The sequence below is a fragment of the Lytechinus pictus genome, chromosome 11, assembly GCF_037042905.1.
Source record: "Lytechinus pictus isolate F3 Inbred chromosome 11, Lp3.0, whole genome shotgun sequence".
NCBI classification, from domain to species: Eukaryota; Metazoa; Echinodermata; class Echinoidea; order Temnopleuroida; family Toxopneustidae; genus Lytechinus; species Lytechinus pictus.
The window spans coordinates 22,872,648-22,890,013 of NC_087255.1; the positions used below are offsets into that span (position 1 = coordinate 22,872,648).

At 34.3% G+C, this 17,366-nt stretch overlaps 1 protein-coding gene across 1 annotated transcript; it reads right to left on the reverse strand.

Moving 5' to 3' along the window:
* Nucleotides 1-1,678: 1,678 nt before the first annotated feature.
* On the reverse strand, nt 1,679-16,173 carry LOC129271030 (afadin- and alpha-actinin-binding protein-like). The gene is made up of 5 exons (XM_064107059.1): nt 16,159-16,173; nt 13,204-13,370; nt 12,303-12,471; nt 8,478-8,616; nt 1,679-5,761 (listed from the first exon to the last, which is right to left on the reverse strand). Exons 1-5 carry the CDS (start codon nt 16,171-16,173, stop codon nt 5,682-5,684), a joined length of 570 nt encoding a protein of 189 aa, XP_063963129.1. The 3' UTR covers nt 1,679-5,681.
* Nucleotides 16,174-17,366: the final 1,193 nt, after the last annotated feature.

Sequence of the window (17,366 nt, forward strand, 5' to 3'; positions counted from 1 at the left end):
GGGAAGGATGAAGAGATTTTACTTGGGTAGAAAGGAGATGGAGAGGAAGGAGTATTTCTGAAATGGATTTGTATTTTTAAAGGGGGGGGGGGGGGGAGCAGTGAGAAAGATACAGGAATTTTCTTCCTATATTAAACTTAAGCTTATTAGCTCTTCACCCTGGTACCCTTCCAGTCAGCAAACATCATGCCACAAATATTTAATCAGCTATTGAGAAGTTTTTGGTATATATTTTTTTAACTTGAATGGCCCAGCCTTTCTCCCAACCAAAACCCACCACTTCAAGAAAATATTATTAGTATTGATCAATTAATGATAACTATACTTGCTTTAATAGCGCTTGACACTTACTTTATCAAAAGTCCCTAAACTATCTTCAGTAATGCAGCAATAATAATTACCCTGGCTTTAATTGAAGGCAAGTAATGCATACAGGAATTCTAGATAAATTGTACAGCATTGTCATTGTTAAAAGTGTGAAAAGGGGCAAAATTCCATTAGAGAGAAGCCAAATAGATGAATGAAAATTGATCGTTATCTCTGACTAGGCCAGTGCAGCAAGGCAAGAACCTACATGACATGTATGACGTAGCTCGCTCAACAGTGGATGAGTCATGATGAAGAGGAGATAGATAACTTCCTCATTAAGCTCTTTATTCATCACTGCTACAAAAGACCTATACATGTAGCATTCCATAGACAGACAGCTTTGTGTGAAGCGAATTGATACATGCCTGTCAGTTTGATTAAAATGGAAGCTTGAATATGTGAGCCAAAAAGTCCCAAATCACATTTATATTTATTTTTTCCCTGAGCTGCCTTTAAAAAAAATAAAATCACCTGTTGTGAACCCCCAGTCTTATTTTCAGTCAAAAGTGAATAAGTTATTAATAAACATTTGTGATCTTGGTCTAACTTCTCTGCCTTTTAGGGCATTATTTTAAAGTCAAGCATCAGAACAAATGTATTCCCTTCTTGGGTCTCGGCAAATGGATACTGGAAGATATAGGCATACCTGATGAAAATTTACTATCTACACAAGATTCATATCAGTTCAAGGTTGATTTTTTGTGATTAACTGAAGCGAAGAGGATGGTCTACTCTTGGAACAAATGGGTTTTAAAGATTTGTGCTGTGCATCTTCTTTGATGTTCTTATTTTATCCCTGTAAAAATACGATTCCTTAATCATATGTTTCCTTTTAATTTCAGTAAAAAAAATATATAGGAAAAAAATCCTTCTGTTACAACTTTCCCTGCAAAATACATTTCATTAAAATGCAAAAATTACCCATTTCACACACTATGGAGTACTAGTCTTAACTTTCGAATGTGATTGCTCCCTTGAAGGGCTTGAATGGAGGACAGAGGGGAGGTGAGCAAGAAGAGATGATTCATTGATGATGAGATGAGAGGATGGAGAATTTCAATCAATTTCTTCTTGGCTCCATCTTCATAAAGCCAAGGAGTTACAAGCACGGGTACCTCCTTGATAAAGCTCTTTACCTGAAATTGCTCCATACAAGGATGCATTATTTGAGGTGATGTCATCATAGATTGAGATGAAATTCCTCCTTCATTTTGAATAATACCTCATCTATGTCTCACTCTCTCCTCCTGGATATTCTACATATACCCCCCCCCTCTCTCTCTCTTTTTGATTTGTCTGTTTTGTTTTTCTGTCTCTCTGGGTATATCTAACCCTCTTGTCCCCCAATCTATATTTTTAATTTCTAAATTACTAATAATTATAGCTGGAATGTGTTTCTTTTTCAAAAATTAGATTTGAACTTCAGATTGTGAATAGAATTATTACTTTTCAGTAATTTCCTGATTATCAGGACTGTACAAATATAAAGGGTTTAATAGGAAGCTAAAACCTATACATTAACATGTAGGCCTACCTGCCTGTGTGACTATAGGTGGTTTCAAACCGCCTCGATCACAAGTATCCCTGTTAAATTACGAGAACTTTTTTAGGCTGAAAAATACCCATTAATTATTCAGGACTGCATTCACACCGCCCTGAAACATACCCTTCGGGATAAGTTCCTGAAGTTACGAGCATGCGCAGTATGGTCTGATAAGCAGCAAGGCGCGAAATTCAAAATCACTAGCCCAGCAGCAACCCATGCACGGCGCCGCACCCAACGACACGCTGGGCTAAAAGTTCCCGTAATTTGCTTTCAGACCGCCAAAATACCCACGACCTTGGAAAAATCCCCGCGAAAGTTCTCGTAATTTCGCCAAGTACCTACTATTTATCGGGTATTTTCTTTTGGGGATATTACGCGTAGTTTGCTTTCAGACCGCCAAAATACCTGGTATTTTCTGATCGGGGTAAATTTCCCGATCAGAGAATACCTGGAACTGGCGAACTTTGAGGCGGTCTGAAACCACCTTATAGGTACCGGTATACATGATGAGCATGCACCTGATTCTGTTTCTTCAAGGGACACTGCTCAATCAGTTTAAAACAACAAAACAGTTTAATCAATTTTATGATTAACTTGATGCAAGCCTGCAAACAGACAATGACAACCTAAACAGGAAATTGTTATTGCATTTGTTCTATGTATAGATGTAATTGTACATTGTGCCAGGTATTTGACATATTCAACACAATGAATGGACTTGACTTTAACAATTGTATGGTAAAACCAACACACCTTGAGTCCCTCAACACAAACACAGACACCTACTCCAGGAGTTACATTGTACTCTCATAACGTCAGGGTAGCCGACCCTGCGTTCAGACTAACGTCCAAGGGGTCTGTGGAGTCTCTTCCAATCTAATATGTTCTACTACCAACCTTCTCACCTACATGTATTAATGTTCACACAATGAACACTGAACAGCAAAGAGAATATGCAAATTGTGGACATGGTGGTATGGTAAAAAAATTAATGGGTGTGAACAGAATAATGTCCTTACACGGCATTCAATGAAAAACAACCAAGTTGCATCTATTCAAATTAAAAGTCTCTCTCTTCTCCAAAGTTTGTCTCCGAGCCCCTCATATTCGAGATGGAAAGGGAATTTGTTTATGTTTTTTCCTTTTGCAATAGGCCTACATGTTTTATAGGCCTATTGCATTTGTACGACAAAACAGTATTATATTAAACAGTATAAACAAATGAATACATAAGATAAATATAATAGACCGGGGGGCTTCAAGGAATAGAATTCTCTATGAGACCATGACTTTCCAGATTAAGATTAGAGGGGAGTTTATCAGAGGTGCAGCAAATACCCATCCCTTCAGGTAATAGTGTGAAAGGAACATCAACCCATAGGAACTGGACCCTCTAAAGGTCATTGTTCTGTGCACTTTTGCCCTAGCCAACACCAATAAAACGGGTGTCAAAATTCACATCTGTCTGTCAACGAGCTGGAATGATAATGATGCGCACAGTTCAATCTGCACAAGTTCCGCACAAGATGGGATGTGTTTTGGTCCCTGGAGTAAATTGCTCAGGCATCACCAGCATTCCCCATTGAGAATAGGAATATGAAAATAAGACTTGCTGATATATAGATTGTGTGAACCTAAATTCCCCTACATCTAGTCTATTTATTATTCATGGATATCTATAACCCTACATTTAAACGTAATCAGATCAAAAATTGAAATTCAAAATAAAACAAAGAGAGAATTATCCTGTGATAGGAATGATCTGTATGAAAGAGAAATGGAAATGGATTTGAGGTGTTTTATGCAAAAAAAGTTCCTCTTTGCTGCCACAAGAACGCTATTCTTCTTATTTCGATGATTTTTTTTTTCATTTCCATCATACATCATTCAAGATTGCTGAAGCTAATCCTTCACAAATTATTCAGGTTACTACTGAACTTTCAAAGATAGTAAATCTCAGTCCTCAGGGAAATACGAAAAATGAAACAATCTATTGGAACAAGTACAGATATTGTCTATTAAACTTTAACAAACAAAAACCACTTCCATAATCTATCATATTAAAGCCTACATGTGTATAGAGTGTACAGTATCCTAAAAGGTTAAAGTACAACTCTCATTAAGATTATACAATGTAGGAAAGCTTTTGTTTCGCTACAAATAGTGTTCAAATCACTTTGTGTCAGATGTCCATCAAGAATGTCCATCAAGAATTTCCTGAATGAACTCTTCCACTTCCTTTTGGTTTGCTCTGAATACTCATGTGTAGTGTAACACTAACAGCCCAAACTTGTTGGTTGATTACTACTAATGTTACTTCAGATCTTTCCATCAACAAGAAATTGTCATCTCAAAAGTAAACTGCAGCATAAGTATCGAGTTGGAAATACCAACAGCCTTTTCAAAAATTCTTTTGTACTGTAATTACTAATTAAATAAAAAAAATGATCAAATTTACAATCTGTGACATACATGTATACTGTAGTTATATGTCAACAGATGAATGGTTGTTTATAATGGCATCTTTTTTAGGCAACTTGGGGAATATACACTGCAGTGGCTGGCCTATTTTTGCTGTGACATTTTATGTTTCGCCTCCCAAATGTTGTTAGTTGATTTCCATGACAACAGGGGAGAATGCCATTAACCTTTCCATAGAGGAACATATATTTTGAGATCAGGGGAATAGAAATCACATCAAATATGTTGAAAATTTCTATAAAACACAAGTTGGAGCGAACTGCGATGTGATATATGGTGAGATGAATAGATTGAGGTCTATTTTTTTTAAAGCCACTTTGACATTTACAATATCGATGTAGCAATAATACATGTATGTCTTGTTCAATAAAATCTATTTCCTTCTTTTGAAAATTTTTATCTTTTAACATTATTTTCAAATTCTCTTTTTTCTTATTAATACGGATTATCTATAAAATCTTGAGTTCTATACATGAATTCAATTCAAAGTTATCTGTCAAACTAATTTCCGGAAATTAGATTTCAATGTTTTGCATCATACAGAAAAAAAATCTTTAAATGATATCCAAGGAAAATAATCATTTCAAAACCACAAAAATAATATGGTTTAAAAATAATCAAAAGTAATTGATACATGCATTATTGAACTTATTATTATTTCAATTTATCACCAAATTTTTCACAAATAATGATTTGTATATATAGAGTATACAAACCAGCAAAGTCATAGCAATGATACATACATGATCATCAGCAATTCAGCATTATCCTGCCCTCACTTTAATCAACATAATGATCAACAAAATACATGTCACTGCAATCACCTACATTCTACGTGTAACTTGCAGAGATATAAAATAAATCCAGGTTGATTAGAGTAGATACCAATCAAATTGTTGATTAAGTTTAAATTCTAGAGATTCATCTTTAAATTTTAAAGGATTAAAATTCAAATCCCTAGATATTACAAAAAGAATTAGGATTCAAACTAAATCCACAAGGTCCCTACAGTACACTTGGCTTTTATAGAGAGTACCTTGTTGAAAAGCACCTTTTGTATTTGTGTCATTTGCACTAATTTTTCAGCAACATCATCTCCATAAAATACATCATTCACCACATCAATCAACAAACATTGTCAAACAACAAAAATATTTGTCAATGCCTTCATTCTGTCCCCAACTCTACATAAAATTCCAAAGCATAACTTTCTCTGATATTGCCCTTCCCTGTTTAACATCCTGCTAAATATATCACACCCTCGGCATACAGCATGCATCATCACTTACTTGATACCACTTTTATCGGTTTTCCACGTCCCTCTTTTACCATCTGTCCTCTGTAATGAATTGAGTATATCCATTCCTGCACAATCAGAGTATGAAAATAAATTCCATTACTGATGTCTGTTTTGAATGATAGAAACATGTGTGTATGTGATGATGCAAATGTTTCACAGAATTTAAATTGAAATGAATGATGACATTTATGATTGAAATATGACACTTGGAGATACATGCACAATGATGCCCTGAGATTTTTTTTTTTTTTGGTGAGAGCATTATAATGATTATGACACAATGATGTACATGTACTTGTCCCAAACTCACATGAAAAAAGAATTAAGTTTGAATACAAAACTTTCCAACTTTAGTTAACTGTAGATTAAGAATTGACAACACTAGTTTCATTCAGGGTGCCATTTGTAATAAGAAGGCTGTAATCAGGACTTTTGAAAAGAAAGAAAAAAAAACTTTTTTACATAAGTTTATTGGCTAGATCATTAATTCAGGCTTCTGTTAAAATAGTGGCATTCCTGAACACTGGCGGATCCAGGGGGGGGGGGAGGGGCACAGTCGGCCTATGCCCCCCCCCTTTTTGAGAAGCAAAATTAAAATTTGTAATGTAAAAATGCCATTAAAACAGAAGTGTGCCCCCCCCCCCCTTGAAAGTAAAAACCTTTTTTTGGTTATGTTTTTGTTTTTTGCTTGTCAAATTTTTTCTGACACAAAATTTCATGAATTTTGGTTAAAAACCCTTTTTTTTGCTTGTCAAATTTTTCTGAGGAAAAAAAATCCTGGATCCGCCCCTGTTCCTGATCATCAAAACTTCCTTTTTCATGAAGGATAAGTTTAGCAATGGGTGTGGATCAGTGTTGGTTCATAAAGTGCATGATCACTTTTGTTAAACATTAAACATGCTTTCAACATCAATCAAAGCTCATTAATATTATATGAGGAAGGCAAAGGCATGATATAAACTATCTATGAATCAAAATCAAATCCATTTGAGATGGACAAGAAATATTACATGAGTGGAATGAAAAGATGCTACACCCCTAAATGTAAAGCAATCCCTGTACAATCATATAGATGTATCATGAATAATTCAATTTCATCAAAGTGTGATGATAATCAGAATACATTTGTTTCAAAATATAATCAAGAAAACATCCTTGGGGACCAATTTTCTCATAAAATTCATGATGTTATCAGCAAAGGTCACCATTCCAAGTTTTCCAATGAATTTAAAAGATATATATAGCTCAGTTATAAAAGAGGTGAATTTATGCCATATTATGAGTAAATAAAAAGAGATATTAAAATAAAGAGAAAAGGGATTGGAATAGAGTATTATGATGGAGAGAACTTCATGGACAAAATGAAAATGGAGAAATGATAATCAATGAGAAATTGTAAAATTCTCAGATGAAAGGAGATAGAGATCAAGAGAGTGGATAAGAGGTGAGGGGATGTTTTAATATATATATATATAAAGTAACCACAAATAGTTTATTAAATGCCATAGAAAATTAAATCATAGATTTTAAAAGGAGCATAGCTCTCAGAAATGAAAGGTAAAGTCACACTCTTATATATATATCTCTGTGAAGAAAATATTCTTTTCATATATATATATATATATATATGCCTGTAAAGAGGAGGGGTCTAGAGAGGCAGGGAGAGAGATGAAGGGGTGAGAAAAGATGGAACGATAAAGAGAGAGAGAAAAGAGAAATACAGAGCATACAAAGAAAATGACAAAAATATACATGTAGGAACAGACAAAAATAGTACATAGCAAATGATTTGAAACAGAAGGCAAAGAAAAAAATTGAAATAAACATAATTAATTCAAAAGAGAAAGAGGGGAAAAGATGCAACATCAAAAGGAGATTAGAATTAGTAAAAAAGATTTTTAAAACATAACATACACATTGAAGGGTGGAGTGGGATAAGATTACAACATTGACCTAGAAAGAGTTTGAACAGGGTGTGACATATTAACATATTGAATTTAATCATGAAGATTAAAACAGTAGATAAAGCTCACTTGCTACTCCTAACAGTATGCTGCTTATCTCGTTTCATTGCGCAGATTAAAAGGAAATTTCAATGAATTTGACAGATGTTACAGCATTTAGTAAACAAGGGAACGGCTGTATAAATCATATATGGCAATAACTTGCCTCACTGGTTTTGATGGCTCAGACTGCTTTGGACAACATTGGTGTTATTTACTACACTGTAGTTACTAGACAAACAGTAAATACTAAGGTCAATATTCTGAAAATGTAGTTTAGTTTTAACTCTGGTTAAAGTTGTGGTTTAACTTTGGATAGCCAAACGCAACACCAATCTCTAAAAGTACAATTTCAATTTGTCTGTGCATTTTGTGCCTATTTCAATTTCAATCACACTGATTTTCAATTCATTCATCATCATGACTAGGAATATTTTTCCTTCACCTTTAAAACATGAGGAAATTTAGTAAAAATAAGAAATATATAATGTAAACCAAATTTTGACATTTTCAGCATTCCATAACTTTTATAGTGCAGAGTTAGACCATGGTCTATTAAAGTCAAACTGACTTTAGAATATGGGCCTGAAACTTTCTGAAATGTAATCTATATTCTCCAAAAAATTGCTATATAATGCCAATATAAATCAAGCAAATTTAGAACAGATAAACCTACTATACAAAATGTTTATCAAAATGACATATTTCAACAAAATAGACAGTATAAATGGCGTTTATTAGGTTGAAAATGGATTTTACGTTTCTTTGAAAAACTTACCTATCCTTCTTTCCTGGTTCTTGTCGACTAGTAACTGATGAATACGCTCTTTTAATCTATTTACTTCTCTTTCCTTCTTCTTCAAATCATGCTTGAATTGAACATCTCTGTGTTTTAAGATTCCCTCAAGTTTCCTCATCTGTCAAATATTAAACAAAAATACAAGTTTATATGAAGTCATTCATTACATTTTATAATTTACAGTAATTGTTTCAATGCTGAAGACTTTACAGGTACAGTATAATATAGTGTGTGTTATCAAATCTCAACTTGCAAACTAGTATTAATATGCACAATCCATTTGCAGTCATTTTTCTGGTGTGAGTTCGAGAATTGAATTGAGATAAAAAAGTGCAAACAAATGATCTTGTAATTATCACTTTTATTTCAATTTTTCAACTAAAGTTGAAATCTATTTCTATAATCTACAAATCATACAAGTTTATGCAATGTAATTTTAACCGTCTATACTGAAACCAAAACTCATTTTAGCCCGTAATAATCTTGTCAATTTATCCAGGCGGAGAAGTACAGCTTTGATTACAGTCTGAACTCTGATAGTCAAAGCTGTCAAAATGAAATTTTTGAAGTGGATTGTTGGAACATATCATAAAATATACGCCCAAACAATCAGGTAGACTTTACAGAGTACAAGCACCATAAGCCCGTCACCATGGCAGCGGCAACATAGGTAAATTAACCCGAGCAGGGCAGAGTAAAACACATTTTACAATTAATGAACCCTAAATGATGCAACGTGAATGGTTGGTAGCTCAATATACTCCATACATGTATCAACGGTAACCAGGGGAGCGCTTCATGAAAGAACTTGTGAGACTTTTACAAGTCCTGTTTTATCCGACAGTTTCCATAGAAACAGTGCTTCTAAGCCAATCAAAATAAAGGAAAAATGGCAGATCTGGCAACTTTTCAGATAAAAATGTCCATGAAATGCTCCCCCCCCCCCCCAAAGCTCATATCTTCCAAGAGACATACACTGTAGAAGCTGGTAAAACTTACATGTATGTCTCTAAACAATTTTGTCCATTCAGTATTTGATCTGCTTTGCGAGCACTTGGGACATATCAGCATGAGTTTTAGTGAGCCACATCCTTAACACTACTTGCTACAAATAATATCAATTGTATCAATGAAATACCAAAAAATAAAAATTAATTGTACATTAAACTGATGTACATTTCCCTCTGTAAAACCTGTATACATACAGTGTATTTCTGAGAATTATGTACGAGTACAACTTCCAAAATTTCTCAACTACAGTACATGTATGCTTGCACAGTTGTACACTACATGTATGTACCTATTTATGTGTAAGAAAAAATCAAGTTACATGTACATGTATAATGGAGAAAAACATATCTAGGTATTACTTATGGCTGCACGGGCCTAATCACTAGTGGCAGGCCATAGATATTCATTCGAGCCAACCCATTGCTATTTTTTTAAATTTTGATATGGCTGATTGACAAAGTGTATGCATATGATTGTCCATCTAACACTGATTCTATTTTTTGTAATTACTGAACTTCCTTTTCCCAAATTGGGAAGAAATATCACCAATTTTGGACTATATTTTGACTGGCGGAAGGATTAGGGCTATTTTGCTGTTTGAGGTGATGAATCTGCTCCCCCCGATGATGTCTTCAAACACGCCAATTTATTTTTAAAATGAGCCGGTCGAGGGACCCTTTTCTGGTCAGATATGGATTGCCAGATATATATCCTATCCACTGGTAGTAAACATTCGACCCCCGAATTTCATCCTTATTTTTTATGAATTTTTTAAAGTGCCAATTTAACACACGAGTCTATGGGGAATGAATTAGGCCTGTGATACCTTATTCCCTTGTAGTCTACCCCTACTTTGGGGGGACTGAGTCATCCATTCACAATTTACGTTTTTTAAATGATTTTCTGTGCATTGTACAATCCATAAAGTGAAATCAATTTACAGCTGCACTTTCAATTCAGCTAGGCCCGTATTCTTAAGTCAGGTTTTATTTAGATCAATCTAAATCTGTGCTAAAATTATGTGGCGCTAAAAGTTTAAAAATTCTGTTTATATTGCATATTTCTTATGTTTACTATTTTGTTTCCTTTTGCTTTCATAATGAAGAAAAATACTTCAGTTATCATTCCCAGACAATTATGAACAATTTTGGGTGTCATATGAGTTAATAAACTGAATGTTTACTGTTAGGGATTTGTGCTCCAATTGGCTCTCTATAGTTAAACCACAACTTTAAACCAGGGTTTAATTTAAACCAGAGTTCAGGAATACTGGCCAGAATGTTTCTATACACTACACCGAATGTGAGACAAAGGAGCGGCGACAATGAGAACATTCATAACCCCATGATGTAATGAAGGGGTTTGAACAGAGCACCCTTCCCTTGTGGTCAACCCCCACTGCTCTGGGGGGACTGAGTCACCCACAGCTGATGTCCCACCTAACAGGTTTCTAACAGCAGGAGGGGGGCATGATGGGAGATACCCGGAGATCACAGGAAGTCTAATGCTAATGTTGCAGAACGGCCATGCGTTTTATGCATTGCTCATCGCGTTGCATGGTCCCCTTGATGTATTGACAAGCAACAGAGACCTGTGCTATCACTGTGCCTATTTGATTTACATCTTAGTAAATTCAACATTGGATTTATTATTAAGATGAACAAGAGAGTGAAAACAAAAGAGATGATGTAAATCTAATGAAAGAGCTCTCTGCAATGATGCAATTTACTCCAAGCTTCCATCATATTCATGATTTTTAAGTTTGGAAATGATTCTGCTCCTGTCAGACCTGTATTAAAGTTTCAATGTTGTTACGGATTATTTCCATTTTTGATTTGTTAGTCATTTTTTGTTCGAAAGTCTGTGTGAATGTCTATCCAAACAATTTGCCTGTGTGTCCATTTGATTTGAAATACTGAATTCTAACTACATGTATCTCTATCTAAAAGCTTAATTCTAATATAAAAGAATACAGTTAATTTATTAGTCAGAGAGTGTCTTTAATAGTCTGTCTCCCTTTCGTCCTTTCAATACCAATCATGACATTCAGTATGTTTGTGCATCATTTTCTCAACTGAAATGTACAATATATTTTCATATCAACTTGTATTCAATTTCTCCCAAGCCTACATGCATTAGACTCCTAAAGCTGTTAATGTACTGTAGTACCCAAAGGGATGAGTTTTTTCTTGTCATTCCCTGTGGCTTTGTGGCACACAAGTACAGGTGTATTCAATGTTAATTACAAACCAAACATGACTGTGCATGAAAGTGTAAACTAGGTCCATTCTCATCAGAAAAAAATCAAATAAAACTCACATAAAATGGTGTAAACTCCTTAAAAATAAAGGTATATAAAGACACTTTTGCATAATTTGCTTCTTGGCAAATCTGGTTTGAAATTCTGATTTAACTATGGATAGGCAATTGTAATTTTGAATTATCAGCTCATCTCATACTCAGGTCATTCATAACTGTCTGGGAATAATAACTAAATTAGTTTTATTCGCCATTGTGGCATGATGAAAGTCCTAAGTGAACATGAGAAACATGTAAAGTTAACAAAATTTTGACATTTTTGGCTTCCCATAATTTTAGCAAAGAGTATTGTCCTTTTTAATCAAACTGGACTTCAGAATGTGGGCTAATCTACAAACTAATGATTTAGTGTGAACACCACTTATTCCTACATTCACACCTCGTTGCACATGAAAAACCATTTGGCTATGTTCACACTGAAAATCAAAACAATGAATTTTGCTCATCTGAATGGTGGTTTAATGGATGTCTCACCTCATCTTTCTGGCTTTTAAGCTTGGACTGTGAGCTCTTGAGTTGTAATGTCAGCTGCCTTTCTCTCTCCCCTTGAGATATATTCTCTCTCTGTATCTGTTCGTGCTGTTCTTTTAATCTTGTGTGGTTTGTCTGTAGGTGTTCCAAGTCACTACTGGTTCGCATTTGCCTGAAACGAAGATTAAAATCATTATTAACACATTCGTTTAAAAAACAATTATTCAAGATTTATTCATTCCATTTGATAAAAAGCTACAAATTTACGAATTTAAGAGATTTACCTATTACATCCAAGTAAAAATAGGCATTGATTTAAAATACAAAGAAAAATAATCAAATGGCAAAGGTCAGCTTAAAAGTAAGATTTCTGATTTTTATAAAAAATAGTATTAAAAGTATTTAGAGTATGTTCCATGTCAGTTCACTGATTGCCCATCATTCATTTATTTACATGTATTTCTCTTATTTATTTCTTGTATTTGTACCCTATAAACTATTACACACCAGGCAACACATCTAACTTCATGTGTATATTGAATATAGATTGATTGATTATTCTATTTCCAATACCATGTATCAATTGAACAACATAAAATCAATTAACGATATTTCATGGCAATAATACATGTAAGAGTCATTGCATGGGAGGGGACAGTAATAAACGACAATGGCTTGAAAAGAAGGACATCCGTCAAAAAAGCATATTCAGAATATTATGCAAAGATTGAAAGCTGAGCTCTAAAAGATCCCTTTTTGGTGTCATACATGTATATATTTCCTAGTTACAAAAAGAATCTACAGTGTTAATTTAATATTTATCCAGCTCTTTATGGCATTAAACACAAAAGAGTCATTTCCAGTAAAATAAATGACCAAATACACCTCTAAAATTCGAACTCACTTTGTTTCTAAATCTTCATGTTTCTTCATACTTCTTTGATGTCTCTGTATAAGTTCATAGGCACAGTTCACAAGCTGAACAAGATCAAACTGTTCGGGTTTACTCCTATCTTTACTGGAAGTTGAAGGCTTGATGAAGAGGGGAGGGAACCCAAGTGCTGTCAATTCCTGGAGGGGAAAAAATGAGAAATTGAAAAATAACACATTAATACACAATTTCAAAGATTTGTTCCATCATCGCTGTATCGAAAACAATGTACATGTTTTTATTAAAGTTTACATGCCACCATGCTCCAATTGACCTTCTTTAATAGGTTGTACATGTATGTTTCGAGTTTTTTTTTTTCGAGGTTTGTTATTGATGATTTTTTTTGGGGGGGGGAGGGGGATGGGGGCCTTTACTTTTTCATTATTTTTGTATCAATTTAATAATCTCTCTATTCCTGTTTGAGTACTACATGTACATGTATGTAACATCAAATTGTACTTTAGCTATAGGTCTAAAGCTCCTTCATTGTCTGAGATGAACAAATAAAGTATTTCAATGGTGCTGAAATGTTTTGAAAAAGCACAAACTCGTAAAACTTTAATCTGAATCTTTCGTAATAAAGAATTTTTCCTCTCCTACACTGTATATGTACTCTAACTTTTTTTATATGAAAAAAAAAATCCCTGAAAAATAGTGAAAATGTATTCTGTAATCCACGTTGTAGCTCCAACTTCCCTGGTATTTGGGCAGAGACTCTACACCCCACTTCATTGGAATGCCATGATCATTGTATGAATGTTTGAGTTAATGTTGAGTATTTTGGTGAAGTGTTGCAACAGGTTATCAGGTATCATAGACTAAATAGTAAATACTCAACAGTATAAGGTGGGTGTAAAGTGCATGACACTTGATATGGTTTCAACAATGGTGCTACCCAAACATACACACTCAGGTATACATGTACATGTACAGTATTGCTCGGAATAAAGTTGACACCCTTCCGAAGGGTCACGCATCTACCGCGAGACAGGCGTGACCCAAAAAATTACCACCAGCCGATTTCGCGCGTGAAATTCACGCGTCAATTTCACGCATGCAGCTGGCAGAAGAGAGGCCCAATGCTCACGTAAAACACGAGATTTTTTCAGATTTGATCTCTATTTGTCCATGTAGTTTGCGCCTCAACTCTAGGCACTTTTTGGTCAAAACACGACGCAATCCCGATGCAATCCCGTCGGTTTACTGACGGATGGTCTATTATCACTTGGTCTAATCATCAGATGGGCTAACAACATTCGGGCTAAACCCACTTAGTCCAATTCTCTTTTAATTCACCATCCCGTCATTTGCACTTCAAGATATTCAACCCGATAGACAGCGGGTTGAAAATCCTAAATTCCCAATAGCTAGACAGCGGGTTGAAAAACTGCCTCAAGCGCGCGCATCAGACGAGTCCCCGCTAGAAATCCATGTGCCCAGCTCCTGACCGAGTGACCCAGTAATAGTTACATATTTGGCTTAAAGGACGAGTAGATTATCTTTCCACTGTTTATTTGTGGAGCTAGCTCCATGGTTTATTTTTCAGTGTTTATGTTATCAAAGACGTCTTCCGTTTAAAGGACAAGTCTTGCTTTTTATGCAGGTTCCCTCATATTTCACTCTTTTAAATTGTCTTTAATTCCAAATCGCTATTTTCTTTAATTTGAATTAATTGTTATGCCTTGTCTGATTTGTATTCTCATAAGTTTTCTGATATTGTTTTATAATTTTGTTTGTACTTGTGAAATATGTAAAATAAAGTCAAATCAAATCAAGTAGATAATCTTTTTCTATCTTTTATTTTTTATCTTTTGTTCTTCAATTCTGTAATTTTAATCAGGTACGTATTTCATTCAAAAGAACAAGTATTTTCATCATTTTTCTATTCATCATTCAAAGAAGAAGATTCGCTTTCCATCATTTTCTGTTCATTGTTTTTTTGTTTTTTTTAATCAGTAATACATCGTTCATTTAAAGGACGAGTTGATTTGCTAACCATCATTTTCTGTTTATCAATTCTGTTTTTTTTTCAATTTCCTCACTTACGTCTGTTAATCAAAGATTCGCTTTCCATCATTTTTCTGTTCATAAATTCTGCATTTTTATTTTATCAGTTACGTCGTTCATTCAAAGGACGAGTAGATTTGCTTACCATCATTTTTCTGTTCATTGATTGACCCTTTTTTCATTTAATCAGTTACGACGTTGATTCAAAGGACGAGTATAATTCAGATTTGAGTTTTATTATGAAGTTATGAAACAGATTTAGAATCAAGTTAGAATTAATCATAGTTATAGAACATTTAAATTTAAAAAAAAAAACACAACCAATGAGATGTGAAATCCATTAAGAATGGAACAGATATTACTAGATTTGCTAACCATCATTTTCTGTTCATCAATATTCTGTTGTTTTTTTTTCATCACTGACGACTTTTATTCAAAGATTCGCTTTCCATCATTTTCTGTTCATTAATTCTGTATTTTTATTTTATCAGTTACGTCGTTCATTCAAAGGAAAGTAGATTCGTTTTTCCTAATTTTTGTTCATCATTATTCAGTTTTTTTTTTATAATTTCATCATTTACGTCTTTTATTCAAAGAAGATTCGCTTTCAATCATTTTTCTGTTCAATTCTGTATATTTTATCAGTTACATCGTTCATGGCAAGAACGAGTTGATTCCCTTTCCATCATTTTTTGAGTTCCATCAATTCTGTGTTTTGTTTTCATTGTTCATCAGTTACGTCTTTTATCTAAAGAAGAAACGCTGTCCATCAATTTTCATTTTTTCGCTATCAATAACAGTTGATTTTATACCCAAAGATATTAATTTACAATATCATCATCATCATTTGTATATTTATTCTCCTCATTCAATTCTTCTTATGTCTTTCACTTCTTTTTGTTCCTGTTCTTCTTTCTTTACCTTTATCTTTACCATGTTCATTCGTTCATCCACCATATCATCTGTTGTTTCTCTCTTATCCTTATCTTCTTTATCCTTTATTTCTTTCTCTTAGCCGTCGTCTTCTTCCTCCTACTTCGCCCACTTTTCTCTTCGATCGGCTATCTTGAACCCCCCCCCCTTCCCGGAAAAAGAATACCCGCAAGTGGCCCTGCTTTAAATGCCTAGCATCAGCACTTTCTGAAAAATCTTATTCAGTCCCCGCCCCCCCCTTGTATCTTCCTTAAATATTTTTTTTTGCATGTTGTGTTACTCTGTTCCCTTTCTCTCCGTCCATCATTCCAGCAACAGCCCCCCCCCCCTATAAGATATCGTCTTTTTACGCCCGCCCGTATAAGACGAGACGTAACTTGGTATCACGCTCGGTATCCGTCTGTCCCTCCATTCGTTAACATTTCCTTATAAACATGATAACTCCAGTTTAACTTAACCCGAGGCTTATATTATTTGGTGTGTATATGATACAAGCGTCAAAAGGTCAAGTCACCATCTTCCACTTTTTTTGCTTGACCAATATGCTCCATTTTCCGTGTAACCCGAGCGAACACAAAAACATTGACAAAATATCAAAAAAATGTTTGGTAAAACATGAAAATGTTTAAGGGAAATGTTAAAATCATATAACATGTACGGTTTTCTCAATGCTATAATACATTTTCCTAACGTTTAGCATTTAAAACGTATTTCCCTTATGTATTTTAGTAATATTAATAAAATGTTGCAATGATATATTTTTACGAATTGACTCGTTTTAATCCATGTGCATATATATTATCTCTTGCTAATTTGTTTATTTATATTCATTTTATGTTGCCCTGTGTACTGTTCGTCTATATATAGAACAGACAACCTGGACTTATTGTAATTGTTTCTCTTTTTATCAAGAACAGGTGATTTTATACAAAAAAATATAATTCATTTTCAATATCAACATCTTCCTCCTTATCATTTTTCTCATGGCCATCATCGTGTCTCTCATCACCACTCCGGGCCCCCAAATGCCGACTATATTGGACAATTTGGGGGTGGGCATTGATCATAGACTGGCTTAATCACTGATCAGTGGGCCGGCTTAATACATGTTCTATTCAAACAGTTACACAAAAGATCATTGTGTAACTTACAGTCTTCTCATTGTTAGCTGTTCTATAATCTTCACACCTCTATTC

Coding starts and splice junctions, on each gene's coding strand:
- LOC129271030 (XM_064107059.1), bottom strand. Junction 8,617..12,302: donor TTAAAAGCCAGAAAGATGAG/GTGAGACATCCA, acceptor AATATTTGACAG/ATGAGGAAACTTGAGGGAAT. Junction 5,762..8,477: donor GAACCAGGAAAGAAGGATAG/GTAAGTTTTTCA, acceptor CTGATTGTGCAG/GAATGGATATACTCAATTCA.